The 24,009-nt window shown below is 39.0% G+C and overlaps 8 protein-coding genes across 8 annotated transcripts; 3 read left to right on the top strand and 5 right to left on the bottom strand.

Moving 5' to 3' along the window:
• Positions 1 to 262: 262 nt before the first annotated feature.
• On the top strand, positions 263 to 1,660 carry LOC106295315 (syntaxin-related protein KNOLLE). The gene is made up of 2 exons (XM_013731182.1): positions 263 to 1,124; positions 1,358 to 1,660. Exons 1-2 carry the CDS (start codon positions 481 to 483, stop codon positions 1,635 to 1,637), a joined length of 924 nt encoding a protein of 307 aa, XP_013586636.1. The 5' UTR covers positions 263 to 480; the 3' UTR covers positions 1,638 to 1,660.
• LOC106295314 (violaxanthin de-epoxidase, chloroplastic) lies at positions 1,634 to 4,069 on the bottom strand. The gene is made up of 5 exons (XM_013731181.1): positions 3,771 to 4,069; positions 3,525 to 3,691; positions 2,808 to 2,904; positions 2,339 to 2,730; positions 1,634 to 2,257 (listed from the first exon to the last, which is right to left on the bottom strand). The coding sequence occupies exons 1-5, from the start codon at positions 3,972 to 3,974 to the stop codon at positions 1,744 to 1,746; spliced, it is 1,374 nt and encodes a 457-aa protein (XP_013586635.1). The 5' UTR covers positions 3,975 to 4,069; the 3' UTR covers positions 1,634 to 1,743.
• A 627-nt stretch (positions 4,070 to 4,696) lies between these two features.
• Positions 4,697 to 8,008, bottom strand: LOC106294568 (RNA polymerase sigma factor sigB). The gene is made up of 7 exons (XM_013730165.1): positions 7,769 to 8,008; positions 7,272 to 7,453; positions 6,584 to 7,204; positions 5,681 to 5,911; positions 5,445 to 5,585; positions 5,178 to 5,378; positions 4,697 to 5,098 (listed from the first exon to the last, which is right to left on the bottom strand). The coding sequence occupies exons 1-7, from the start codon at positions 7,845 to 7,847 to the stop codon at positions 4,802 to 4,804; spliced, it is 1,752 nt and encodes a 583-aa protein (XP_013585619.1). The 5' UTR covers positions 7,848 to 8,008; the 3' UTR covers positions 4,697 to 4,801.
• A 168-nt stretch (positions 8,009 to 8,176) lies between these two features.
• Positions 8,177 to 9,846, bottom strand: LOC106294569. The gene is made up of 5 exons (XM_013730166.1): positions 9,365 to 9,846; positions 9,249 to 9,299; positions 8,794 to 8,927; positions 8,563 to 8,663; positions 8,177 to 8,463 (listed from the first exon to the last, which is right to left on the bottom strand). Exons 1-5 carry the CDS (start codon positions 9,677 to 9,679, stop codon positions 8,312 to 8,314), a joined length of 753 nt encoding a protein of 250 aa, XP_013585620.1. The 5' UTR covers positions 9,680 to 9,846; the 3' UTR covers positions 8,177 to 8,311.
• Positions 9,847 to 9,912: 66 nt separating this feature from the next.
• LOC106294567 (magnesium-chelatase subunit ChlD, chloroplastic) lies at positions 9,913 to 14,227 on the bottom strand. The gene is made up of 15 exons (XM_013730164.1): positions 13,881 to 14,227; positions 13,281 to 13,459; positions 13,122 to 13,206; positions 12,714 to 13,030; positions 12,501 to 12,624; positions 12,282 to 12,374; positions 12,067 to 12,162; positions 11,788 to 11,934; positions 11,499 to 11,705; positions 11,174 to 11,329; positions 10,848 to 10,955; positions 10,616 to 10,750; positions 10,383 to 10,541; positions 10,192 to 10,312; positions 9,913 to 10,086 (listed from the first exon to the last, which is right to left on the bottom strand). Exons 1-15 carry the CDS (start codon positions 14,130 to 14,132, stop codon positions 10,001 to 10,003), a joined length of 2,265 nt encoding a protein of 754 aa, XP_013585618.1. The 5' UTR covers positions 14,133 to 14,227; the 3' UTR covers positions 9,913 to 10,000.
• Positions 14,228 to 16,786: 2,559 nt separating this feature from the next.
• On the top strand, positions 16,787 to 19,403 carry LOC106295830 (palmitoyl-acyl carrier protein thioesterase, chloroplastic). Its single transcript, XM_013731824.1, has 6 exons — positions 16,787 to 17,042; positions 17,498 to 18,025; positions 18,106 to 18,239; positions 18,324 to 18,437; positions 18,527 to 18,698; positions 18,784 to 19,403. The coding sequence occupies exons 2-6, from the start codon at positions 17,528 to 17,530 to the stop codon at positions 19,102 to 19,104; spliced, it is 1,239 nt and encodes a 412-aa protein (XP_013587278.1). The 5' UTR covers positions 16,787 to 17,042; positions 17,498 to 17,527; the 3' UTR covers positions 19,105 to 19,403.
• A 783-nt stretch (positions 19,404 to 20,186) lies between these two features.
• LOC106294970 (cysteine desulfurase 1, chloroplastic) lies at positions 20,187 to 22,895 on the top strand. The gene is made up of 10 exons (XM_013730695.1): positions 20,187 to 20,426; positions 20,506 to 20,639; positions 20,716 to 20,875; positions 21,089 to 21,275; positions 21,361 to 21,506; positions 21,596 to 21,668; positions 21,750 to 21,813; positions 21,893 to 21,992; positions 22,162 to 22,320; positions 22,516 to 22,895. Exons 1-10 carry the CDS (start codon positions 20,229 to 20,231, stop codon positions 22,684 to 22,686), a joined length of 1,392 nt encoding a protein of 463 aa, XP_013586149.1. The 5' UTR covers positions 20,187 to 20,228; the 3' UTR covers positions 22,687 to 22,895.
• LOC106294972 (succinate dehydrogenase subunit 6, mitochondrial) lies at positions 22,831 to 23,957 on the bottom strand. The gene is made up of 3 exons (XM_013730698.1): positions 23,674 to 23,957; positions 23,320 to 23,422; positions 22,831 to 23,157 (listed from the first exon to the last, which is right to left on the bottom strand). The coding sequence occupies exons 1-3, from the start codon at positions 23,839 to 23,841 to the stop codon at positions 23,012 to 23,014; spliced, it is 417 nt and encodes a 138-aa protein (XP_013586152.1). The 5' UTR covers positions 23,842 to 23,957; the 3' UTR covers positions 22,831 to 23,011.
• Positions 23,958 to 24,009: the final 52 nt, after the last annotated feature.

Genomic DNA, 24,009 nt, shown 5'->3' with positions numbered 1-24,009 from the left:
CACATGAACAGCACCATACAAGAGCCACATTTTTGAATAAAATGGTGACAAAATAGAAGAGCCAACAATGGAAGTCGACCAAAAACACTTTTATAATATAAAATATAATATTGCAATTGTAGCCCCTGTATTTTCTCATGAGTCACAACTCATAACGAAATAAGAAAAGCTCAATCTCAAGTCGGCCAAAAGCACCTTAATACACAACTAATTACAGTTTAGCCCCTCTATTCTTCTTCAGTTTCCAAATCTTCACTCAATTAAAAAAAAATCAATGTATATCAGAAGCCGACTGACAAATGTACGATCCAACGGACACATCTCCAAATATAGCCGTTGGGAGGTAACGAAGACGGTAACGGCTATATCTCCCCACTGATTAAAAACGTTACTTCTCAGATCCTTTCTTCACACCCACACTCATCTCTCATCTCTCAAACTCTCTCAAGTTAATTTCGATTTGAGTTTTCAGGCGAAAAGATGAACGACCTAATGACCAAATCGTTCACAAGCTACGTCGACCTAAAAAAATCAGCGATGAAGGATCTAGAATCCGGACCACCAGACTCCGACCTCGAGATGGCGAACAACAACAACACAGACTCAAATCTCTCCTCGTTCCTAGAAGAAGCCGAGAAAGTGAGATCAGAGATCTCTCTGATCACCGAAACGCTCTCTCGCATCTCGCAGTACAACGACGAGAGCAAATCCGCGCACAAGGCGGACTCCGTGAAGTCTCTCCGCAACAAGATCTCCAACGAGATCGTCTCCGGTTTACGAAAAGCGAAATCGATCAAGGCCACGCTGGAGGAGATGGATCGAGCGAACCGAGAGATCAAACGGTTATCGGGAACTCCGGTTTTCAGAAGCAGAGTGGCGGTTACTAACGGTTTGAGGAAGAAGCTGAAAGAAGTGATGATGGAGTTTCAGGGGCTGAGGCAGAGGATGATGAGCGAGTACAAGGAGACCGTTGAGAGACGGTACTTTACGGTTACTGGCGAGAGACCAGACGAAGAGATGATCGAGAAGATTGTTAGCGACGGAGGTGAAGAGTTTCTCGCACGTGCGGTTCAGGAGCACGGGAGAGGAAAGGTCTTGGAGACTGTGGTTGAGATTCAAGACAGGTACGGTTTGATTTGGTTTATTGACAACTGAATCTCGGTTTGATTTGGTTTATTGACACTGAATCTCGGTTTGATTTGGTTTATTGACACTGAATCTTGGTTTGATTTGGTTTATTGACACTGAATCTCGGTTTGATTTGGTTTATTGACACTGAATCTCGGTTTGATTTGGTTTATTAACACTGAATCTTGGTTTGATTTGGTTATTGACTTCCAAGTTTTTTTTTTTGAAGGTATGATGCGGCGAAGGAGATAGAGAAGAGTTTGTTAGAGCTACACCAAGTGTTTCTAGATATGGCTGTGATGGTCGAAGCGCAAGGCGAGCAGATGGATGAGATCGAGCATCACGTGATGAACGCGAGCCATTACGTTAAAGATGGTGCTAAGGAGTTGAATACCGCAAAGAAGCATCAGAGAAGCAGTAGGAAATGGATGTGCATTGGTATCATTGTGCTGCTCTTGATCATTCTTGTTGTTATCATCCCCATCATTACCAGTTTCACCTCATCTTGAGTGCTAAAAAGGATGTCTTAATCCTTGTGTGTTTTGTGTATCCAATTTTATGAAATGATTAAATGTTTTTACAACAGTGTATATGTATAATAATAATATAGTTTCTCTACCTGAACTTTCTGATTGGTAGAGCTTTTCCAAATAATTTCTCAACCTCATTAGCTTCCATTTTGAGCTCATCCAGCAACTCCATCTCCTCTTTGCTTAACCCTTTCAAGAAATTCTCCTCGTCTTGCTTTAATTCTTCAAACCCTTCAGCTAATCTCTGGAACAAGGTCATCTCAGTCTTACCGACTTTCTCCACTTCCTTCTCTACTTCCTCTTCGATCTCCTCAACCTCTTTGACTATAATCTTCTCCCCTTCTTCCACCGTCTTCTCAAGTCTCTCCACCAGAGGAGGTTCAGGACCGCAAGTGTTATCCGTTTTTATGAATGTGCTGAACTCTCTTCCTATGCTTTTAGCTGCCTTTTCAAGATCCGGTACAATGGTGTTGGGTAAAGAAGCGCTTCTCGTGTACACAACCGCACCGCCGTATCCATCCCAAGCATCGTTTCTCCCACGGTAGTAGACAAAGATATAGTCGTCTTGTTTGTTCTCTATCTTTGATGACAGTATATACCTGCAAGAGTCATGTGGAACTAATAAACTTCTTTGGTTTGCAAGAAGAGAAGCGGAGACTAAATCTATCTCTTGTTGTTACCAGTCATCTTGGTAGTGAAGGTACTCGTTGTCATGATTGTAGAAAACAGCAGGCTGGTTAGGATCTTGCACGAACTTCTGTACGGTTGATCTAGTGAAGAAACCACTGTCTGGGGTTTTTATTCTCCATGAGATGTTTCCAACAAGCTTACCGTCTTCCGTGTGGAACTCATGGAGCTGACAGTCAAAGGCGTCAAAGGTTGGATTCAAGCCACTTGTAATGTACCACTTGCCGTCAAAGTCATTGATGTTGAAGTTCTTGACGAGAACAGAAGGGTCAGGGGCTGGAAACTCTCCGAGATCAGATTTTCTAGGAACGCATTTTTTTCTTGAGACAGCGCATTCGTTGAACTCGTCGACTACACTGTTCTCGAATAGATCACCACATTTAATCTGAAAAATAAAAGCACAATCATTGGTCTCTTGTCTCACAAGAAGCTAAATGATATGTTATGGATAGATAAAAGAACCTGGCACTCGGTTTCGTCTGGACGGTTGTTACATGTCTGGAGGCAAGCGACATTGGCTGCACAGGAAGGGTTGGCAATGCACTTTGCAAGTTCTATCCTAACAAATTATATGGTCGGACAATGTGAGATGCATAAACTTGTCACAAAAAAAAATCAGAATGTGGTAATCAACTTAAATCAGCTCCATATAGATCAATGTTCAAAAAATCTTTAGATGGTAGCTAGGTGTTTAGTAGAGAATTATGGCTAGCCGGATTATTCGAAGCCTAGAAGAAGCCTAAGTCTTTAACAAATTATTGATATACTTTTTATATAATTTTACATTATAGTTGATATTTTAATTTTTAGATTTAATTACAAAGTTATTTTAATGAATTATAAAAAGTAGATATACAAAAAAAAAAGTTAGACAAATTTATGAATTTAAACTAACATAATCGCTTGATTTAAGAGATTTAGACCAATTTAGATTGATTTAAACCGATTTAGAATGGTTTAAATCGATTTGAGTAGAAAACATCTGACCTTAATGCCGCCTAAATCAATTTTTAGAACATTGATCTATCTAACACTAGCTTCATCTAGAGATGCACAACCTCAACAATCTAAAACGGTAGAATCTGAATGGAGCCATACAATTCAAAGCAAATGCAAGTTCAATACATATATTATCATCTAGAAGCACACTCTCAACAATATACTGATGCAGAGATTTACCTGCATCCCTTAAGTAAGCATGCACAAGTCTTTAGCGCATCAACAGCATCTGCAGATGGAACTATGAGAAACGCGCAGGCTACAACACCCACGAGCTTTACCAGCAGTGGAGTACTCAGCTCTTTGAGTGCATTCTTTGATGTCAATGCCACAATATCAAATACTCCCTGACATGATTAGCATTAGGAATGACGAAATCATGAGCTGAAAAAAAACACATTGAAAGAATTGAATTTTTTGTTTTACCTTAGAGATTCCTGACCTGAATCCAGATAAGGGTCGTGAGGATTTCGCAGTTATTCTTAGATAAGCGTTTTGGGAAGAAGGTAAGATCTTGACCAAGAAAGTGCCTTTGATTCTCTTTCTTAGAAGTTTATTACCATCATCGCCTGAGAAGAATCTCGTACGGTCGTGACAAGGTGAAGTGAAACAATGTGTAGATACTGACATACTTGAGACTGAAAGCTCCGCGAGAAGCAGAGGAGGAAGATAGAGAGAGAAGAGGAAGAGAGATATAAGGATGTGAGGAAATGCCTTTGGATAAGACATGGAGAGTCTTCCCTTTGTGGACAATTAATTATCTGCTAGTTTAAGATATTTTTCCCCAAAAAAAATATTTTAGTTGTTATAATAATGTATCATAAATATAAAATGTATGAAAATATGAACGTAAAAGAATTATTAGATAATTTTAAGAAAGTTTATACAGCTTTTAAACTTTATAGTAAAACATAAAACCTATACAGTTTTTGACGCTAATGCCTCTTCTTAATTTTCCAAAACGTTTTTAATTAGTTTTATTTATATACATGAACAAGTTTTTTCTGGGTCAATGTTGCTACCATGTAATTTTCCTGTTTATTTGTTTCCACTTTTGAAGTGCAAATAAGTTGTTTATTTTTTAATTTGTCTTTAGAAAGTGTGACATTTATATAGTTTCTGATTTCACCTGCTATGGAAATAAAGAGTGCATCTGGCCTCCACAAAAATACTATTCTCTTTTTTTTTTTGGCAATTAGATAACACTCCATTTCAAATTAGATAATATTTTCAATTTCAATGTAACATTTATCACTTTAATTATTTATAATCATTTGTATTTTGTATAATTATTTGTTGAATTATGTTTAGATAGATGATTGATAATGTGATATTAAAAATGACAAGTACTGTAATATAAACGAGAGTGTAAATGCTAAAAAAAATTGTTACTGCTTGTGAAATGAATTTAACTCGGTTTCTATGCACAACACATGCCTCAGCAAATGATAAAATGATTATGATTCTTTTGTTTGTGCAACTAAGTACTGCTGCAAATGGTAGTTTCTCTTCTTGTTCTTGAGCTTCCTGAAAGCCGAAGATTCTATCTGCCTCACCCTCTCCCGGCTCACACCCATCGTCTCACCAATCTCTTGCAACGTCTTCATCCTCCCATCCTCCATCCCAAATCTCCAACGTATCACCTGCTTCTCCCTCGTACCCAACGAGTCCAGAACTTTGTCCAAGTCCTCCCTCATGAACTGCTTCATCAGTATATCCTCTGAAGTTTCCGCTTCAGGATCTGATATCACTTCCTGCATTCACAACACTCATAATGTCATATTTACTCAAAACAAGAAGAAGACTGTGATTTGTTATGTCAGTAGGACAAACCGAAGGTTTGAGGTTCAGATTGATTCCGATCTTCTGGTCTAGCGACCTTGGAGGCTTAGGAGAGAGTAGAACCGCCATGAGCCTCTTCATGGACAGCCCTGTAGCCTCTGCGACTTCTTCATTCTTTGGCTGCTTACCTGTTTCACTGTACAGTTGCTTTCTTGCCTCTTTCACCCTGTACGTTGCTTCCACCATGTGAAACTGCCAAATCATCCCATCAAAATTTGTATCATCAGAACATTTATTAAAATAATTGCGGCGACTTACAGGCAATCTTATCATTCTGGACTGATCAGAGAGAGACTTCCTCACAGCTTGCTTGATCCACCAATGTGCATAAGTTGAAAATTTAAATCCCTTCGTAGCATCAAACTTCTCTGCTCCCCTCACAAGCCCTCTACATCCTTCCTGTGAGCATAGTGTCACAGTACTTATCACTTTCATCAGTACTGTTAACAGATGTAATTATATTACACAACGGATAAGGAGCGAAAAACTCGAACCTGGACAAGATCTTGGAAGTCCATTCCAGCTCCTTGGTAATTCTTTGCAATTGAAATGACGAGACGAATGTTGCTTTTAATCATTCTGTCCTTGCATTGTGTGCCGTGAGTTATACGTTTCCTTAAAGTTTTTTGATCGACTCCAGCAGCAGATGCCCACTGTCCAAAGGTTGGCTGGTGGCCACAACGCTCAGTCAGCTCTGTTTGAAGTCTTTCCAGCTTCAGAAGGTCCTAAAGAAATAGCCAAAGTTTGTGATCATGAAACCACCATACAGAAGACAAGAAGAGTTACACATAAAAAGAAAAAAATGTTCAAAACTGAAATCTCACTAAGTTTAGGCCTGGGGTTTGGTTAGGGTTCAGTTTTCGGTTAATTCAACATAAATCTTATCGAATTAACCCGAAATAAAGTTCGTTTTGGTTCGGTATTCGCTTAGTTAGGTTTTTGAAAATCCCACCAAAAGTTTTGCTTTTGGTTAGATTTTGTTAAAATTTTGGATAATTCGGTTAAAATTTCGGATAAATTTGGTTAGTTTGGTTCAAAATTTGGTTAGTTCGGTTTGTTTTTTGGTATGGTTTGGGTATAATTCTTTTTTTAAGAAGAAAATTGAAGTAACCGATTTCCGAACTGGACCGAAAACCGATTTTTCAAAGAAACCTACCGAATCAAACCAAACTTCTAACCGAAATTTTGGTTTGGTTCGGCGGATTCGGTTTGGTTCAACATCCCAGGCCTACCTAATTTCATCATTCTCAAACATTTTTAAAAGACTTTCCAAACATCCCTTTCACCTAGAATCTAGAAACCTAAGAAGGATGAGTTTATATTTATCTGACTATTAGGAGCCATCATGTATAGAAAGGGAAGTGGCTAGTTTAGAATTTAGAATATCAATGACAAACCTGTATGCCTTCAGACAGCTGTTGTTCTTCTCTGGCAGTGAGAAGCTTGGAACTGCTAGTTGTCATTCTTAGATAACGCAGAGGATCATTATGGTCAATCTCCTGTGAAGCAACACGTTTCTTTCTAGAGCTGGAACCAGTCTTCACAGACGACTGCATACCTGATGCAGTTTTCTCCAGCCCTTTAGCCCTCCTAGCTTTCCTTTCGGTCTGGCGCGTAGATCTCACAGCTGAACTCACTGCAACAAGCTCCTCCTCCTCCTCCTCCAGAGGCTCAACATCTTGTTTCTCTGGATTTAAATCATCAGACGGCTCTTTGTTACATTCAGGAGGTGCATGTGCGGTGATTCTATCGCTCACAACTCCAGTGTCTGAAACCGCTAGGTGTCCCAATATGCCAGCACGTTCCTTCTCGGTAAACTGGTCCCATTTTGAGCGTTTGTCGGGTGCTGATGACGAAACTGATGGTTTCGCGTTGTGAGTGTTACTAAATAAAGTGGCATCTTTGGCAACTTTGAGAGCGGCTCTGGCGAGGGCGAGTGCTTCAGCTGCTGCTGCGGCGACAACTGCTTCATCGCTTGTGAGAAGTGTTTCAGAAGCTAAAGCTTCTAAGTACTTAGCCTATAAATTTACAATAATATTACTAGACGTGAGTGAGAGAGATGTTAATATAAGAATGTTTAGCTACCTCAGTGGAAGGACCAATGGTTTGTGTATAATTCCATTGTCGGTCTGAAGTTCTGGAATCTGAATTGGTATCGAAAGAGGGTAGTGTAAGCTTGGACACATCAAGCGTAGAAGTTAACAACGGCGGGGAAGTGGATACTGCACATTGGGGTTGGAAGAAGACTGAACCTTTACTGTGTTTTGCTGCATGTTCCAACATACAAACATTTGAGAAATCAGATAATTGTCTCACACTGATTTAAGATGAGAAAAAAAAATATATATTTTTGTAATCTTTGGTTGTGAACCACAGAAGTTGAGATTCTATCACCCTATCAACTAAAAAATAGAATTGGATACTATTCAAACATAAGGGAAGCTCTAGCCTAATATACACTCAGAACTAAAGAGACTAAACCCTGCAGTTTCCAACAACAGGAGGAAGATGCTGGAAATATTCAAAAATTCAACATTGGAATGTAAATGAGAGAGAGAGAGAAAGAAGAAGATAATACTTACAGACAGGGTAAGAGGTTCTGAAGTGAATAGAGAACGAATCAGGTTGGCACTTGAAGTTAGGAAGAAGACAAGAAGACATGCTCTCGGCTAAATTCGAAAGCTAAGTCTTCTGACCATTGACAGGATGAAGTGAAAGCCGTTAAGAGATTGTAGAGAGAGAGAGAGAGAAAGGTGTGAAAAAAACTGGTGATAGGCGGATGAAGACGATAAACGGATAAAGAAGCTCTGTCAATGGTTTCACACTGTTCATTTAAAAGTTAGATGGGCCTTATTTGGCCCATACGAACATTAAATTTTCAAAGTGGGCCCAATCTCATCTTATTATGATTCCTAGTACAATTATAAACCGGAATTTAGGTGGAGGTACTGAATTAACGAGTTTAATAGACTCATAAAGAAGAAATAATTACCCCCCCAAAAAAGACAGTAAGTGTTTCTACTTCGTCTTCGATCTCTTTGTTGTATTGTGTCTTACGATGTGTTATTTCTTTAAAATACTCATAACTTGCAACAAAGGAACTAAAGTGATAGCTTAAAAACGTGTTAGGAAGAATCTTCGTCCTTGTCACCTCCGGTGATAATGTTCATAAGTGTCTTGGATGCTCTGCCTATTGCGTGAGAAGTCTTCTTAGCTGCACCAGCCACAACCGGTTGCAGTGATATTTCTGGTAAACTTGCTCTCTCGTCAATCATTGCTGAACAAACCAATATCAACGGTCGGCATTAGATCACAACTAACTTGCTGCTGTTGCCACTAATAACAGATAAAAAAAGATAAAGAGAGAGAAGGTTACAGAGAGTTTGCTGGTGTGCAAGTGTCCCAATCTGTCGGATTCCAGCTTCAGCTGCTTGGACCGCTTTAGCTGATTTGTTTACCCCTTCAGTAACTTCATGGCTGAAACCATTTTCACACCACAATCATGATATCGACCAGATGAAAAGGGTGGTAACCATTCTTAAGCAACTGTGGAAACATGTATAGCTTTGGGATGATAAGAAAAGAAAAGAGCGTTTAGTGAGATTACCTTAACTCACTTAATTCAAGAGTAAGATCGCTTATTTCCATGCCGGAGAGCCTTATGGCTGCCAAAGTACTAGGGAGTTCTTGGCGGGCGGTGTCAGCTAGCTTAGCAAAGGAAGACGCAGCTCTGCCCATGGCCTGAGTAGGGATATGATAATAAAATAAATTGTTTTTGAAATAGATATCAATTCAAGAGCAAAAAAAAAATACAAACACTGAGCTGAGAAAAACAAAAAACAAAAAAAGACTGAAGCAAGGGTATGAGTTCAATGTACTATCTATTACTGCACTCTTGTGTGGTTGGTTTCAGTGTTAACGTTTACCTAGCAGCAAGTGTGGAAGTTGCACATCACAACTACTCTCAAATGAGTGATGAAGCAATATTGTACAAAAGAAACAAGAGTACTGGGATACAAATAAGCTTTTCTAACTTGTAATAAAAGAGACGGAGAGAGTTACCAGAAGTGTGGGAACTGCTGTAAGCACAAAACTTGTGAAAGCAACTGAAGTCTGCAGCACATCAAAACACAAACTTTAAAACAAAACAAAGAAAATAAGAGTTATGGTCTTTTTACCGTGCAAGCGATGAAGGCCAAGAGAAGAAACGCCTGATCGCTCCTACTCATCGTCTTGGCCAATGGATTGATTAAACGCGGAGGAGAAGAAACAGAGCTGCCAAGTTTCATCTTGAAGCTGCTGATGGATTGATCTTCCAAGACACTGATCGATGCCCTACCGTGAGAAGAACTCGAGCTCTTCTCTGGGTTTGCATTCAGAGACATAGTCGCAAAACCACCACCGCATCTCTTTGCTGCAACCTTGAAGATAACTCGAGTTCGAGAAAGAGAAGGAATCGAAGGAGCTGTCGAAATCAAGCGAAGAGATTTCATAGCTGATGAATCAATTTGGTTTGGTTTCCTCCTACTGCAAACCAACTATTCTTCTGAACCTCCTCGAACTCCCCGCTTCCTTTTACTCCGGTTTAGAATGGATTTGAGATGTCCGGTTTATAATTGGTTGTTTCAAGGAAGATCTCCGGTTTAGAATTGGATGCTGTATATCAAATATAACATTTCATTCTCTCTTTAATCTTTTCCATGTTTGATGAATTAGAATGTGTTGGTTGGTTGGTTGGGTCAAAAAGTAAATTAGAATGTACAATATGTAAACCGGAATCATAAACCAAAGTATTGCAGACAAAGTAGTGAGGTTTAAGAGTTCTTCAGAGCTGATAACGCATCTTTAGTGGTGGCCGAGATGACAGCATCCGAAGCATTTGGCAAGTAGTAATATTTTCCTGCCACAAAAAAAAAAAAAAACATTCCAACGGTGAGATTTTTTTTCTGTTCTAAGATAAAAAAAAACGTATACAATCTCTGTTGAACCAGTTGCAGATACAAACCTTGAGCAACTCTTGCGATCTCCTTGGCAAAACCAGTTGAAACAAACTTGTTCTCTGTATCTATCACTAGTAGAGACATCCCAGCCTTGTATATCTTCCCAGCAACTTCCAGAATCTCATCCTACAAAAACCATCAATAGTTTAATCACTAGCTTCTTTCATATATCATAAGAAGCTTCTTTTTTTCTTACCTTCAATTCTTGGGAGGAGGGTCTAGGAGCATCTGGGGCAATACCCTCTGGATCAGTTGATCTTTTCAGTGTTATGTTAGCTCGCCCATCGGTTATTGCAACGATCATTATACGCCCCACATCACCACTCTTCTCTGCGTTAAGTCCTACTCTTACCGCCTGATGAGAATCAACTTAGATATTATTATTTTGCTGACACACACATAATGATGATTAAATAGTTATTGGCATACCGTGGTTAGACCATGGGCAAGAGGAGAACCACCACCACAAGGAAGTCTCTCAAGACGATTTCTTGCCATTGCAATTGATCTAGATGGGGGCAATAGCACTTCCGCAGCATCTCCTCTGAATGGAATAATCGCAACCTATACCATTTTTAATGGAGTTTGAGTCTCATCCCAAAGGCCCAACAGATCAACAATCAACAATCATGTTTTCTGTTCAATAGAGTAACCTGTTTACCTGATCCCTGCTAGTATAGCTCTCTGCTAGCAGTTTGAGTGCAGCACCTTTGGCGTTTTGCATACGGTTCAACGCCATGCTGCCACTTGCGTCAACCACGAAAATAACCTGACATACAACAATGGTAAGCCAGATGCGTAATCATATATATATATATGAATAAACCACATCATAGAAGCGATATGACAATCCTGCATCTATATCAAGTTTCTTCACCCATTTTCCATACTTTTATTCATCATGCCAAAGTGAGAATCATTCTGACTCAAGGAAAGTGTTAAATTTATATAATCTTTCAAAAGAAATGAATGGAGAAGATTCAATACCAGGGCTCCAGCTTTCCTTGCCATTCTTTTGGCCCTCATATCTGTTTTCTCGACAAAGACTTTCCTAGTTCCTGAAATATCTTTCTCTCTGCGCAATTTCTGGTATGGTGCAGCCGCTCTAAGGGTTGCATCCACTGCTAATCTTTTTACTGGACCCTGTCATAGTAGAATCTGTCAAAAGGACTATGCATGTTTGGGAGCCTAATCACTCCTATTTATCGAGATTCAAGTGGCCATTTGGGAGCCTCACTACTCATGTGGGAATCAAGGTAACACTCTACAATAAATTCAACTAGCCAGATTAAGATGGACCAAGAGAGCAAACCTTTGGAAGCATTGGCTTGATATAGCGTCCTCTATCTTCTGAGAATATGACATTCTTTGCTCTTCCAGCTTTACCCTTACGTCTTTGAGCCTGTTGAGCAAAGAAGAGGAGTTTCTCGTCCACCAGACCGCCCTCAGCGTCAAATATAAACTCGTCAGGTATTTGATCCTGTTGCTGCTCATTTTCGTTTTCTTCATTGTTTTCATCCTACATCGGTGAAGGATGTATACTTTAGAGAACCTAGTTAGTGTGTCCAACAAGAGAAATAATGTAAGCCTAATCCACTGACCTCTTCTTCTTCTTCTTGATCTTCTTCATTTTGTTCTTCTCCAGCATCATTACTTTGTGGAGGAGGTGGAGGAGGCGGTGGTTGGTTCTCTTGATCAGGTGGTGGATTCTCAACTACGTCTGAACGAGGAAGAATGACCAGTTCAACCTATTGAATTAGACAGCAACTGACAATCAATATCCGGAGAATGATATAAATACTCAATCCAAATCATTAAAATGTGTCATTCTAAAATGCCAAATTAAATTTCTGTTAAAATGTTCAATAAGAGTACTTAACGGCCTTTCTGAGGTCGTCAATGGTGACTTTTTCTCTCCCTTCGAGTGCAGCTAAGCACTTCGCCACACGGGCAGCATATAGCTCGGCTCGGTGTCCCTGCATCATAATATATGTTATGGAGGACGGGTTATTAAATGGTTTTCATTCTTGCAGGAATACGTTACAATACAGTGATTATTCCATACACACAAAGTAAATAAGAATTTGCATAACACCTGACAACCACCTCGCATAGCTTCCAAAACCAGATACTTCAATTGATCTTTAGTTATCTTGACATCTTTCAAGTATTCTCTAGCCAATATAATCTGTAGACAGAGAAAATGCACTGAGTTATGGCTGAGAAAAGTTTGATAAGAAGCATAGCATCCCATCCACTTTTTGCTGAAGGGGCATTTTAGCAACCCTTTGAATCTTAATTGATTTAAAAGTACCTGCGTCTTTGCTGTTTCAGTCTCTTCATCCACCATTCTAAAAACCTCATCACTGCGTTCCTGAAACTGTGTGGCAATACCAACTGCTGCAACTCGATCTTCAAAACTCATGGGAAGGTCTGCACTGCAAATGTTAACATCATCATGTAAAAAGAGAAAGAAACAGGTCATATTTTTTCACTCTTAAGATTAAAAAAAAAACTCCAGAAATACCTTAAGTTGATGGCGACACGGTCTAGCAAGTGCTCTCGAACAGCACCTTCTTCAGGGTTATAAGTAGCAATCAATAGCGGCTTACACGGATGCCTAAAGCTGATTCCTTCTCTTTCAACTATATTAACACCATCCGTCAATACATTGAGAAGCAGATTACTAATCCCCTCGTCTAACAGATTGATCTCATCAACATACAGCACTCCCCTATGTGCTTCCGCCAAAAGACCAGGCTGGAAAACAGTTGTCCCTCTTTTCACAGACTCCTCAACATCAACAGACCCAATAAGCCTGTCCTCTGTAACTCCTAAAGGAATCTATAATGACAGAAAAAAAAAACCATTTAAGTAAAAAAAGAAAACTATTCCTGAATAGATGTAATGAATGACTCATAAAAACTAAATATACCTGAATGAAAGGAGATTTGACAATCTCAGTCTTAACGGTATTATCAGCATTGTACTCAACTTTCTCAGCTAGTTCGTCTTCCCACCTACATAGACAAGACATAAGGTCCTGAAGTGGGGAGGAAGAAGAGAAAAAAGGTTGGAGTTTTGAGGTTCTTACTCATCAGGGCAGGCAGGGTCAGCGTTTGAGATAGAGCCAACAACAACTTCAATAGGAGGGAGGATGGCATGAAGCCCACGAGCCATGATTGTTTTAGCAGTCCCTCTACGACCTGAAATAGCAATCCCTCCGATCTCACGATCAACCGCCCCAAGTAAAAGAGCAGTCTTTATTCCTTCCTATAACAACAGAAACAACAAAAGAGAGTAATCTGATTCTGTTTCGGGTGTTGCGAAACAATCTCATCACGGTTGTATCCTGGGATTCAAAAATCGCATAAAACCGTCACACATTACTGGCGATTTATTGAGTTAAGGAAATAGATCAAATCTCTACTCCGTGAATTTCGTCTATTTCCTTAAGATTTTTTAAACGTTTTTCAGTCTTTATATTATCTTTCATATGCTTTATGTTTCGTAATTCGTTCATATGCTTTATGTTTCGTAATTTTCAAACAGGATTTTCGCGGTCCTACGTAATCAACTCAAAGCCTGCACATTTTACATTATCCAAACCCTAATTTCATCGAATCTAAACGCATCTTCACTTGATAAGAGACCACTGTGATTCACAATTGCAGCAATTCGAGAATTCTCTGACCTGGCCAACGACGGCGGCCAAAGGGAAGAACTTTCGTCCGTAGTCGGAGCTATCGATGTCTGAGCTCGAAGCAGCTACTCCGTTTGGTGATTCGACGATAGCATTCGCGGAGGCGCGGACGGTGAAACGGTGCGACGCGGCTCTGCTCCGTTTGGTGGTGAAGGAGAGGAACGGAGGCTTGGGAATGAAGTCGGGGCGGAAGAGACGATATGTTGAGACTGGAGATGATGCAGCGACGGGGGTCATCGCCATTGTTGAAGATAGGAGGAAGGAGACGAGTGTGTTTTCTACTGTGTTGGACCTTATCGGCTTTACTTGGGTTCTATCCTTTATCTCCTCCTCGCTTCCTGATTGGAGCACTACTCAATTGTAAGATTTTTTATAAAATCTAAGTACTTTATTAACATTTTATTTATATTGAAAATTTGTTTTAAAATTGATATTTGGTTACATTCTACAAACAAAAATATGAATTAACTGGTGAATGATTAAAAAGAGTTTTGTAGTTGATAAAGTTTTCATTTTTGAATAACTTTGGCTGCAACAACTGAAATGATCATGTATGGAATAAATTTGTTTCGAATATATCATTTCATAGAATTCTAAAACTATTTACCAATTACAAAAAAAAAAACTCTTGAAATTAATTTTCCATATCTACTTTTTGGAATGAGACTTAAAATGTATTTTTTGTAAAATCTATTCCGTTGTTTTTTTCTTTCTATTCCATTTGCTTCTCATTTAAAAAGTTTGTGAATGTATGAAATGATTAGAACTCTTATTCTACTAACAATTTTAGTTTTAATTCCATTTGTTCTTCATAATAAAGGTTCGTGAATGTATGGAATTCTTATTCCACTAAATCTATTCCATTTGTTTATCATTCTACATAGAATCATTCCTTTGATTTTTTTTTTTTGGATAAACATGTAGAATTTTATTAACCCATCCTTACCAACGACAAACGCTAGCGAGCTAAAATGAAGCTGTGTCTGAGCCACAGCAGCTCACAATAGGTGGTCCACATATCATTCCTTTAATTTTATGTATCCCTTTTATTAATAACCAAGTTAGTACTATGAAAATCACGAAATTTACACAACGAATGATAAAAACACGGAGTAACAAAATAAGCATAAAAAGAAAATACTTTTTCTTGGGTTCACCTCCTACGGTACCAACCAATAGATTTAGGTTCACCAACCAATAGAAAATTGTCATTTTAGATCTAGTATCTTTTAATTAAGGAAACAAAATAACTTGCCAAATTATATTATGCTTTTAAAATAAAAAAAATAAAAATCTAAATAAATAAAAATAACAATAGTTCTAAAAAAAGATTATTTAAAAAAAAATATTTATTTTTAAGATTTAGAGTTTAGTGTTTAAGATTTATAATTTAGAATTTATCCCAATGTTTAGTGTTTTTTCAAGGGTTTAGGGTTTACCTAAGAGTTTAGGGTTTACCCAATGGTTTAGGGTTTATCCAAGGGTTTAAGGTTTTCCCAACGGTTTAGGGTTTAGGATTAGAGTTTAGGGTTTAGTGTTTTGTTGACAACATTTTTTTTTTTGAATTCGTTTTTTATATATTATTTTTATTTATTTTTAAATTTTATTTTGAAAAAATAATATAATTTGCCAAATTATTTTGATTTCATTAATTAAAAGATACTAGATTTAAAATGACAATTTTCTATTGGTTGGTCAACCTTCACCTTCAGTGAACTCAAAAGAAAAATGTATCACAGTGAATGCAGCTTCAGTTAGTTGGATCTACAAAACGAATGGTGAACATAGGCCACAGCGAATTAAAACTACAACTAGCCTATAGCTAAGATATTGATCGACAAGGTGATAGGACATAGTAGACTTATTAATCATACGTATCTACAAGGTATACATCATAAATTTCCTACACGAATCGCGAATTACTGACATTTTCATATACAATACAAAATCAAAAAGCAAAAACTATGCGCACACTTACAAAGTATGTCCACAAAAATGTATATTCAGCATCACATTCTCCAACACGCTACGCATTACTAGACTCTACACATGCCCTATCAAGGAGGCACATGTGCAGTTGCAACCGTGGTCAATACTTCAAGAGACTATCCCAAGGACAACCTATACAATTGTGGAGAGTGACAAAGAAGGGAGGGCATATGAATGGATAATACTAACGCTGCATACCTTAATTTGTATCGCTTTTTTCTCCTTTAGGTTAGTAGGTATGTTTTACAAAAATTATTTTCTATGAATATTAAATATAGTCTAGAATAATGTTTCAGGCGAAACAAATTTATAAGTCCAACGGTTGACTTCACGTTCTACAAAAAAACGTATAGTGAGCTGTTAGAAATACATAACGTTAGGTTTTGTACAAATGTTGCTTCAATTGAGCTTTGATAAAATACAAAAGAGTAAAAGCACATATGTACCTTGTTGTTGTGCACTCAACTCAGCCCACTCAGCTATTATTACAAAACGTCGGTGCCAAAGTTGACAATTCTCTGCTAAATACAATCTGATATACGTCTCTTTCTCCACAACAACATGTTGATTGGTTAGTGTGATTAGCAATCCTCACATACAGGGAGGAAATCAAATCCAAACGAAATTTCCACGGAAGCAAGTAATCAAGCCTTTGCGTGCTTACATAACGAGTGACCAATGTGGAAAACATATATATAAAAATTGAATAGATTAGCCTAGTTAGGTTAACAATCTTTTAACAAGAAAAGGGTATAATTGGAAATGTAAGTAATTTAAAAATATGGGTTTGAAACTACGAGAAGGATGGAGAAAGGAAGAAGAAGAAGAAGAAGAAGGGGGATGCAATTTATATAAGAAAAGGCCTCTCGGCCACATCTCTCTCTCTCACACCCCACCCTACACAGACTCTCTCTCCCCTTTTTTAGCTCTCTCTCTCTCTCTCTCTCTCTCCACGCCCAAATTTTTAAATATTTTCTTTGTACAAAAAAAAGTATTGAGAATCGCAAACAAAAAGTAAAAAAAAAGTATTGAGAAAATAAAAGTTTAAACAAAAGGAGGAGAGGAGAGGAGATCGTGAGGGAGGCACAACCGAAGAAGGAAAGGAGATAATTAGCGTTACCATTTTTTTTTGGTGATTTTCATCCCTCCTTTCTACACCTGAAGGTGGTACCATCTCTCTCTTCTTCGTGTGTTCTTCCTTAATCTCTTCATCGCTTGGTTCGGATTCCTAATCTGATTCCTTTCAAATTCAATGCTTTATCGAAAATGATTATATTCGAATTATCTTTTTTGAAAAAAAAAAAAATCTGATTTTTATCGGTTTACCTTTGTGTAGTTTGAAATTTTAGATCTGGATTTTTTCTCTCTGCTTCAATTTGGTTTCCTCAATGCTCTGAATTGAAATAGCGATTTTGAGCTTCAGGTTACAATATTCTGAATGCTCTATGGCTATTTTCCGCAGCAACGATTTGGATATAATAAGCTCAACTTGTTACACCAAAAAAAAAAAAAGTTTTGATTTTTATTTTTTTTGTTGATTAATTGATTAGCTAATTGTTAACTTTGACTCACTTTGTTGTTTTTGTGTGTTTTGTTTTGTGGTGTTTTTTTTTTTATAGTGTCTTTGAACGCTCAGCTCCTCCTCAGCCATGGTGGCCACCTCAGCTACATCCTCATTCTTCCCTCTCCCATCTTCCCCCCTCGACCCCACCGCAAAAACCAACAAAGTCACCACCTCCACCAACTTCTCCGGCCTCACACCCACGCCGAACTCCGCCAGGATGAAGGTTAAACCAAACGCTCAGGCCCCACCCAAGATCAACGGCAAGAGAGTCGGCCTCCCTGGCTCGGTGGAGATCTTGAAGCCTGATAGCGAGACTTCGCAACCAGCACCGAGGACGTTCATCAACCAGCTGCCTGACTGGAGCATGCTCCTCGCCGCCATCACGACCGTCTTCTTGGCGGCTGAGAAGCAGTGGATGATGCTCGACTGGAAACCGAGGCGTTCTGACGTGATTATGGATCCGTTTGGGTTAGGGAGGATCGTTCAGGATGGGCTTGTGTTCCGTCAGAATTTTTCTATTCGGTCTTATGAGATAGGTGCTGATCGCTCTGCGTCTATAGAAACGGTTATGAATCATTTACAGGTACTGATTATGATTATGATTGTAGTCGCTTGTTGTTACTGGACAAACTTAAATATGTATTGCTCTTATGGTTGTGATAGGAAACGGCACTCAACCATGTTAAGACTGCTGGACTGCTTGGAGATGGGTTTGGTTCTACTCCTGAGATGGTTAAGAAGAACTTGATATGGGTTGTTACTCGTATGCAGGTTGTTGTTGATAAATATCCTACCTGGTAAGCTATTCTCAAACAACTCTGAGAATCACTGCTTCCTTTGTGAGCATAAGTCATTTGCTTATTCAAATATCTGCCTCATAGGGGAGATGTTGTGGAAGTAGATACATGGGTGAGCCAGTCTGGAAAGAACGGTATGCGTCGTGATTGGCTTGTTCGGGATGGCAATACTGGAGAGATTTTAACAAGAGCATCAAGGTTAGATTTTATTTTTTGGTTTACTTGGGTTAAGATATCTGATAATTGAGTTATAATCATCTCCGTGTTGTAAACTATTCTTTTTGCAGTGTGTGGGTGATGATGAATAAACTGACAAGAAGATTATCAAAGATTCCTGAAGAGGTTCGAGGGGAGATAGAGCCTTACTTTGTTAACTCAGACCCAGTCCTTGCCGAGGACAGCAGAAAGTTAACAAAACTTGATGACAAAACTGCTGTCTATGTTCGTTCTGGTCTCACTGTAAGTACAAATACTTCACTCTATGTTTCAACAAAGCCTGTAAATTTTTGAGTCTCTTACAGGTTTGGTAATGAACTTTTTGCAGCCGCGTTGGAGTGACTTGGATGTTAACCAGCACGTTAACAATGTGAAGTACATCGGGTGGATACTGGAGAGTGCTCCAGTGGGGATGATGGAGAGTCAGAAGCTGAAAAGCATGACTCTGGAGTATCGCAGGGAGTGTGGGAGAGACAGTGTGCTCCAGTCCCTCACCGCGGTTTCGGGCTGCGATATCGGTAGCCTCGGGACAGCCGGTGAAGTGGAATGTCAGCATCTGCTCAGACTCCAGGATGGAGCCGAAGTGGTGAGAGGAAGAACAGAGTGGAGTTCCAAAACATCAACAACAACTTGGGACATCACACCGTGAAAAAAAAACTCGCAAACATGGGTTCTTTGGTTCGTTTGTAAAACTATACTACCACCTTGCTTGCAACACACTACTCAGAAACAGTTTGGGCCACCTTTGTATATTTTTTTTGGTTCTTATTTTTTTCTTTCGATGGAGGTCCCTTTTATTATATTTATTTTATTTTTTCTTTTCTTTTGGGTGCCAGACAAAAAGGCAATAACTTTCTTATCGTAATATTATTTAAATGTATTTTATTTTGGGGGTTTTGTAGCTGTTTCCACCTAAACAAAAGACGTGCATCATGTGCTTTTGTGGCCTGTAAGGAATGTCATGCCTTGTATCTGTCAAAATTATTATTGAGCGGCTATTAAATAGACACGAACAACTAAAACGGTTTATGGTTTGTAAAGCCATAAAGCAAATCATTATTACATGGGACCAAAAAAATAAAGCAATTAATCCAGAAAGTTAAGTCTAGGAGAGGAGTGTTTGAGAGGGAAAGAGACCCAGTAATATGTAACTTTCATGTACTAAATATGAAAGTTAATCATATCATATGATATGAAACATAGACGTAAACGTTGCTCATCTTGTCTTCCAGCTCAATATAATATTACAGTTCCACTCTGTCCTTGACTTTATAGATTCAAGTCATTACCATTCTTTAAGGCATTGTCAGTGAGATGCTTGTCATTTATTCTCATGCTTACCGTCCACTAACATCACCAATAAGAGTAATATAATTCCAATTTCAGTTAGCTAACTTGTACTTTCTTCAACTACGTGTTGATTAAAAAAAAAATGATTTACCAGGATAATTAGTGTTTTACCTTTAGAAACACATCCTATGTATAAAATTCAGTAAATGTTGGTATAATAATTATCAGCTAGGATATATGCAAAAGACGATGCTTATTACACATACAAATTATCAGTTACAAAAACAGAAGATCCGAAGAACCCCCACATAAACTAAATACATTTTGTTATGGAGAACTTTTACGGCCCTTAACCAAACAAGGCCGTAAAGGCCCAAGTCAGCCCAATTAGGCCCAATATCAGCAAAGCAGGCGTGTTCGCTTTTAAAACTGTGGAAAACGGTGGCCATCCCACTCATCCTCCGTCGTCTTGCTCCAACCACCATGGAAGGTGTGGCTATGAAACTCCCCTCTTTCAAATCCCTAGCCCCCACCGCCATCTCCGTCGCCTCTACCTTCTCCATACGACGGAGCTTCTCCGTCGCTCGCCGCTCCTCTTCGCTATCGGCCACCATCACCGCCGATTCAGAGCCCGTCTCTCTCGGCCATCGCGCTCGTAAAGACTTTCGAATTCTACACCAGGTATCATCAACTCCAGAACATCACTGTGTGGATTGGGATTATTGCTAGTTCCCACTGAAGCTAATTGAGTTTTTTCCAGGAAGTGAATGGCTCTAAGCTTGTGTACTTGGACAGTGCTGCGACTTCTCAGAAGCCTGCTTCTGTATTGGAAGCTTTGCAGAATTACTATGAGTTCTATAATTCAAACGTTCATAGAGGAATCCACTACTTAAGGTTGTTTTGTGTGTTAAGGAGAGGATCAGGATTGGATTAGCTGATTTGATAAAAAGGTTTGTTTGGATGATTGTAGTGCCAAGGCTACAGATGAATTTGAGTTGGCTAGGAAGAAGGTAGCTCGTTTCATCAATGCTTCCGATAGTAGAGAGATTGTTTTCACGAGGAACGCTACTGAAGCCATCAATCTTGTTGCTTATTCTTGGGGTCTTTCTAACCTCAAACCAGGAGACGAGGTGTGTGCCCCCTTGGTTTCTCTATATTATCTAATGTTTTACTCGCATGCTGAGGTTAATCCCAATTTCTGGGAGCCAATATAGTTAACTAGTTACTACTCTACGGTTGTTAAAATTGGAATACTGTTTCCCGATGCCAAAAGCTAGAGTCTTAGCAAGAGGGATCAATGTTACTGCATAGCAAATGAGATTTGAATGGTGTTAGCTTTTCAGGTTATACTTACAGTGGCCGAACATCATAGCTGCATTGTCCCTTGGCAAATTGTATCTCAAAAGACTGGAGCTGTTCTGAAGTTTGTGACTTTGAATGAAGATGAAGTTCCGGACATAGACATGTTGAGAGAAATGATTTCTGAAAAGACGAAACTCGTGGCTGTTCATCACGTATCAAATGTTCTTGGTAGATACCTTTTTTCATCTTCTCATCCGTGAAAGGAAACAGGATTAGGTAAAAAAATTAACCTCTGTTTTTTCTTTCTGTTTAGCATCTTCTCTTCCTATTGAAGAGATTGTGGTCTGGGCGCATGATGTTGGAGCGAAGGTTCTTGTGGATGCTTGTCAAAGTGTTCCACACATGGTGGTTGATGTACAGAAGCTAAATGCTGATTTCTTAGTTGCGTCTTCTCACAAGGTTTGAGTTGTTTACTTTTTTTTCTCTTCCTGAGATACATAATAAGCCTTGTGGCAAGCTTATAGTTTAAAATGATAATCATGCTTCAGATGTGTGGACCTACAGGCATTGGTTTCTTATATGGTAAGAGTGATCTTCTACTTGCCATGCCTCCATTCTTAGGTAAGCATTCTATTGTACAAACAATCATTTTATATGTTTACTCAAGGAGTGGACTTAATTAAGAACCCAATGATATTTAAGGTGGCGGAGAAATGATCTCAGATGTATTTCTAGATCATTCGACTTATGCGGAACCTCCATCGAGGTTTGGTTTCTACTTACGTTACTTGCTTATTTGTATAGTTGCTGCAGTTTGTGAATAAGTAGATTCGATATTGTACCAGATTTGAAGCTGGAACACCTGCAATTGGTGAAGCAATTGCCCTTGGAGCAGCCTGTGATTACTTGTCAGATATTGGCATGCCGAAAATCCATGAATATGAGGTTCGATACAACTTGACATCAATGACCGTAGTGGACTATTTACATACAGTAGATTTTTCCAGTCACTGAAGTATGGTCAGGCGCACTTATTTTCTAGGAGGACTAGATAAGATGTTTTTGATTTTCATATTTACTTTCTCTAATATTTATAATTTCTTATGTCGTCCAGGTCGAGCTTGCTAAGTACCTGTACGAGAAACTGGCTTCAGTGCCTGATGTCCGGATATACGGCCCAAGGCCTTCTGAAAGTGTTCAAAGGGCAGCTCTTTGTTCCTTCAATGTGGAGGGACTGCACCCAACTGATTTGGCAACCTTCCTAGATCAACAGGTATGTATAAATGGGAGCTATCTGTGCCATCACATGCTGTTTTTTCTCTCATCTTCAATGAATATTTATTCTCTGGTTAAAAGTTAGTACCTCAGAGAAGGATAAGGGCACATTAACTTCTCGTTTCCTACTTTGTTCTCTCATTAGAATATCTATTTTAGGATGAAAACTAAAAGAAACTATTGTATGTTGCAGCATGGAGTTGCGATAAGGTCAGGACACCACTGCGCTCAGCCACTCCACCGGTACCTTGGAGTGAATGCAAGTGCACGCGCCAGCCTCTACTTTTACAACACGAAGGAGGACGTTGACTCCTTTATCTTTGCACTTGCAGACACTGTGAGCTTCTTCAATTCTTTCAAATAGAGTGGAGTGCACCTTCCTGCTGGATCTCTCAGCTTGTTGTATGCTATATATAAGCTTCAAAAGTCTATTTATTTATTAATCTTCAAGTCCCAATATTTTGAGACCAATACATTACTGGGTTTCTTTCAAATTCAGTTCCGCAAATTTTCAAAACACTCTTGGGGCGTGTTGTATTATTGAGACAAAGGAAAACAAAACATGTTCCAAGATTGAGAACGTAATAAAAAGGTTGAAAAGATAAAGTCTGGAAATGGATTTAACTATTATTGCATTTCAAGCTGTTTGCAAGATAGGAAGCGTCTTTGTTATTTTGGATTCAAAACCTTCATTGAGACTTGCGCTCCCACCATTCCATGAACGTAACTTGAGCCGCCATTGTGTCCAACTTATAGAGTTGCAAGGTGTGGTTGGCGACTTCTTGCCCAAAGGTCCAACCGAAAACACCTCCTCCTAAGAAGGACAATGCAGTACCTGTCGCACCACCAGCAGAAATTAGAGAGGTGTTGAAATTACCAATAGAAAATACAACTACAATTCGAAACAAAGCAGATCAGTAGTTTGCAATATGAAAAACTAAGTATATAGTTCACTTGCTGAATATTATCATTTAATCAAGGATTAAAATGACTTTACCATGTGGACTCCTCGAGTATTTCCAGGCAAAAGCGGCAGTAGAAACAGCTCCAAGAGCAGCTCCGGTAACACCAAAAGTAGCAGCTTCCCTAGCAGTTTTCAGCTGGAAAGAGATGTTTCACAATGTTAACCAAACTTTGACCAACGACACAGATCAAATTCTTTCTATAGTCTATCTATTGTTCTTCACGCTTTCACCAAGATTTCTACAGTCAAATTATCTCTTAACTCCATTGCCTGGAATGATGGTCTATTCCTATAGATCAAAAAGCCAAAAACTCTACCCAGATGTATGACAATAGCTAATCCCATAGATAATGAATCAAACAAAAAAAATCATCCATAAGGAAATACGGTGGGTCCATGAAGGGGATCGGAAGCTATAAACTCTTCAACGTCGGAGGAAGACCAAGAAGGAAGAGGCGTATCGCGTTTGGTGAACCTCGTGTAATTCTCCAGGAACGACAACCTCTCCTCCCAGAACCCCTTGATTCCATCCACAAATGAACTCGAATCTCCCATCTTTGATTCTTCTCCCCACTTTTTTTCTTTCTTTCCTCAGATCGAAATCGATAAACAAAACAAACAATTGCTTTCGCTCGGAGACGAGCATATCACTCCTCTACGCCGCTCACATAATCTAATTCAGTACACCTACTAATAAGTTCCCGCCACGTGTCTCTTTCTATC

This window comes from Brassica oleracea, chromosome C5 (assembly GCF_000695525.1).
Source record: "Brassica oleracea var. oleracea cultivar TO1000 chromosome C5, BOL, whole genome shotgun sequence".
Lineage (NCBI taxonomy): Eukaryota > Viridiplantae > Streptophyta > Magnoliopsida > Brassicales > Brassicaceae > Brassica > Brassica oleracea.
This window is presented reverse-complemented; position numbering and strand designations above follow the sequence as displayed.

What these genes read in the sequence shown, in the direction of transcription:
- LOC106295315 (XM_013731182.1), top strand. Translation starts at nt 481, where the DNA reads ATGAACGACCTAATGACCAAATCGTTCACAAGCTACGTCGACCTAAAA. An exon ending in GTGGTTGAGATTCAAGACAG is followed by an intron (nt 1,125 to 1,357) that starts GTACGGTTTGAT and finishes TTTTTTTTGAAG; the next exon opens with GTATGATGCGGCGAAGGAGA.
- LOC106295314 (XM_013731181.1), bottom strand. Translation starts at nt 3,974, where the DNA reads ATGTCAGTATCTACACATTGTTTCACTTCACCTTGTCACGACCGTACG. An exon ending in CAGACGAAACCGAGTGCCAG is followed by an intron (nt 2,731 to 2,807) that starts GTTCTTTTATCT and finishes TTTATTTTTCAG; the next exon opens with ATTAAATGTGGTGATCTATT. An exon ending in CTTCACTACCAAGATGACTG is followed by an intron (nt 2,258 to 2,338) that starts GTAACAACAAGA and finishes TGACTCTTGCAG; the next exon opens with GTATATACTGTCATCAAAGA.
- LOC106294568 (XM_013730165.1), bottom strand. Translation starts at nt 7,847, where the DNA reads ATGTCTTCTTGTCTTCTTCCTAACTTCAAGTGCCAACCTGATTCGTTC. An exon ending in CAGAACCTCTTACCCTGTCT is followed by an intron (nt 7,454 to 7,768) that starts GTAAGTATTATC and finishes TGGAACATGCAG; the next exon opens with CAAAACACAGTAAAGGTTCA. An exon ending in CCATTGGTCCTTCCACTGAG is followed by an intron (nt 7,205 to 7,271) that starts GTAGCTAAACAT and finishes GTAAATTTATAG; the next exon opens with GCTAAGTACTTAGAAGCTTT.
- LOC106294569 (XM_013730166.1), bottom strand. Translation starts at nt 9,679, where the DNA reads ATGAAATCTCTTCGCTTGATTTCGACAGCTCCTTCGATTCCTTCTCTT. An exon ending in CAGCAGTTCCCACACTTCTG is followed by an intron (nt 8,928 to 9,248) that starts GTAACTCTCTCC and finishes ATCCCTACTCAG; the next exon opens with GCCATGGGCAGAGCTGCGTC. An exon ending in TGCACACCAGCAAACTCTCT is followed by an intron (nt 8,464 to 8,562) that starts GTAACCTTCTCT and finishes TGGTTTGTTCAG; the next exon opens with CAATGATTGACGAGAGAGCA.
- LOC106294567 (XM_013730164.1), bottom strand. Translation starts at nt 14,132, where the DNA reads ATGGCGATGACCCCCGTCGCTGCATCATCTCCAGTCTCAACATATCGT. An exon ending in TGGCCGCCGTCGTTGGCCAG is followed by an intron (nt 13,460 to 13,880) that starts GTCAGAGAATTC and finishes CTGTTGTTATAG; the next exon opens with GAAGGAATAAAGACTGCTCT. An exon ending in TTGCCCATGGTCTAACCACG is followed by an intron (nt 10,542 to 10,615) that starts GTATGCCAATAA and finishes GATTCTCATCAG; the next exon opens with GCGGTAAGAGTAGGACTTAA.
- LOC106295830 (XM_013731824.1), top strand. Translation starts at nt 17,528, where the DNA reads ATGGTGGCCACCTCAGCTACATCCTCATTCTTCCCTCTCCCATCTTCC. An exon ending in CGGTTATGAATCATTTACAG is followed by an intron (nt 18,026 to 18,105) that starts GTACTGATTATG and finishes TGGTTGTGATAG; the next exon opens with GAAACGGCACTCAACCATGT. An exon ending in ATTTTAACAAGAGCATCAAG is followed by an intron (nt 18,438 to 18,526) that starts GTTAGATTTTAT and finishes TTCTTTTTGCAG; the next exon opens with TGTGTGGGTGATGATGAATA.
- LOC106294970 (XM_013730695.1), top strand. Translation starts at nt 20,229, where the DNA reads ATGGAAGGTGTGGCTATGAAACTCCCCTCTTTCAAATCCCTAGCCCCC. An exon ending in AGAGGAATCCACTACTTAAG is followed by an intron (nt 20,640 to 20,715) that starts GTTGTTTTGTGT and finishes GGATGATTGTAG; the next exon opens with TGCCAAGGCTACAGATGAAT. An exon ending in TGCCATGCCTCCATTCTTAG is followed by an intron (nt 21,669 to 21,749) that starts GTAAGCATTCTA and finishes ATGATATTTAAG; the next exon opens with GTGGCGGAGAAATGATCTCA.
- LOC106294972 (XM_013730698.1), bottom strand. Translation starts at nt 23,841, where the DNA reads ATGGGAGATTCGAGTTCATTTGTGGATGGAATCAAGGGGTTCTGGGAG. An exon ending in ATCCCCTTCATGGACCCACC is followed by an intron (nt 23,423 to 23,673) that starts GTATTTCCTTAT and finishes ATCTCTTTCCAG; the next exon opens with CTGAAAACTGCTAGGGAAGC. An exon ending in ATACTCGAGGAGTCCACATG is followed by an intron (nt 23,158 to 23,319) that starts GTAAAGTCATTT and finishes GTGGTGCGACAG; the next exon opens with GTACTGCATTGTCCTTCTTA.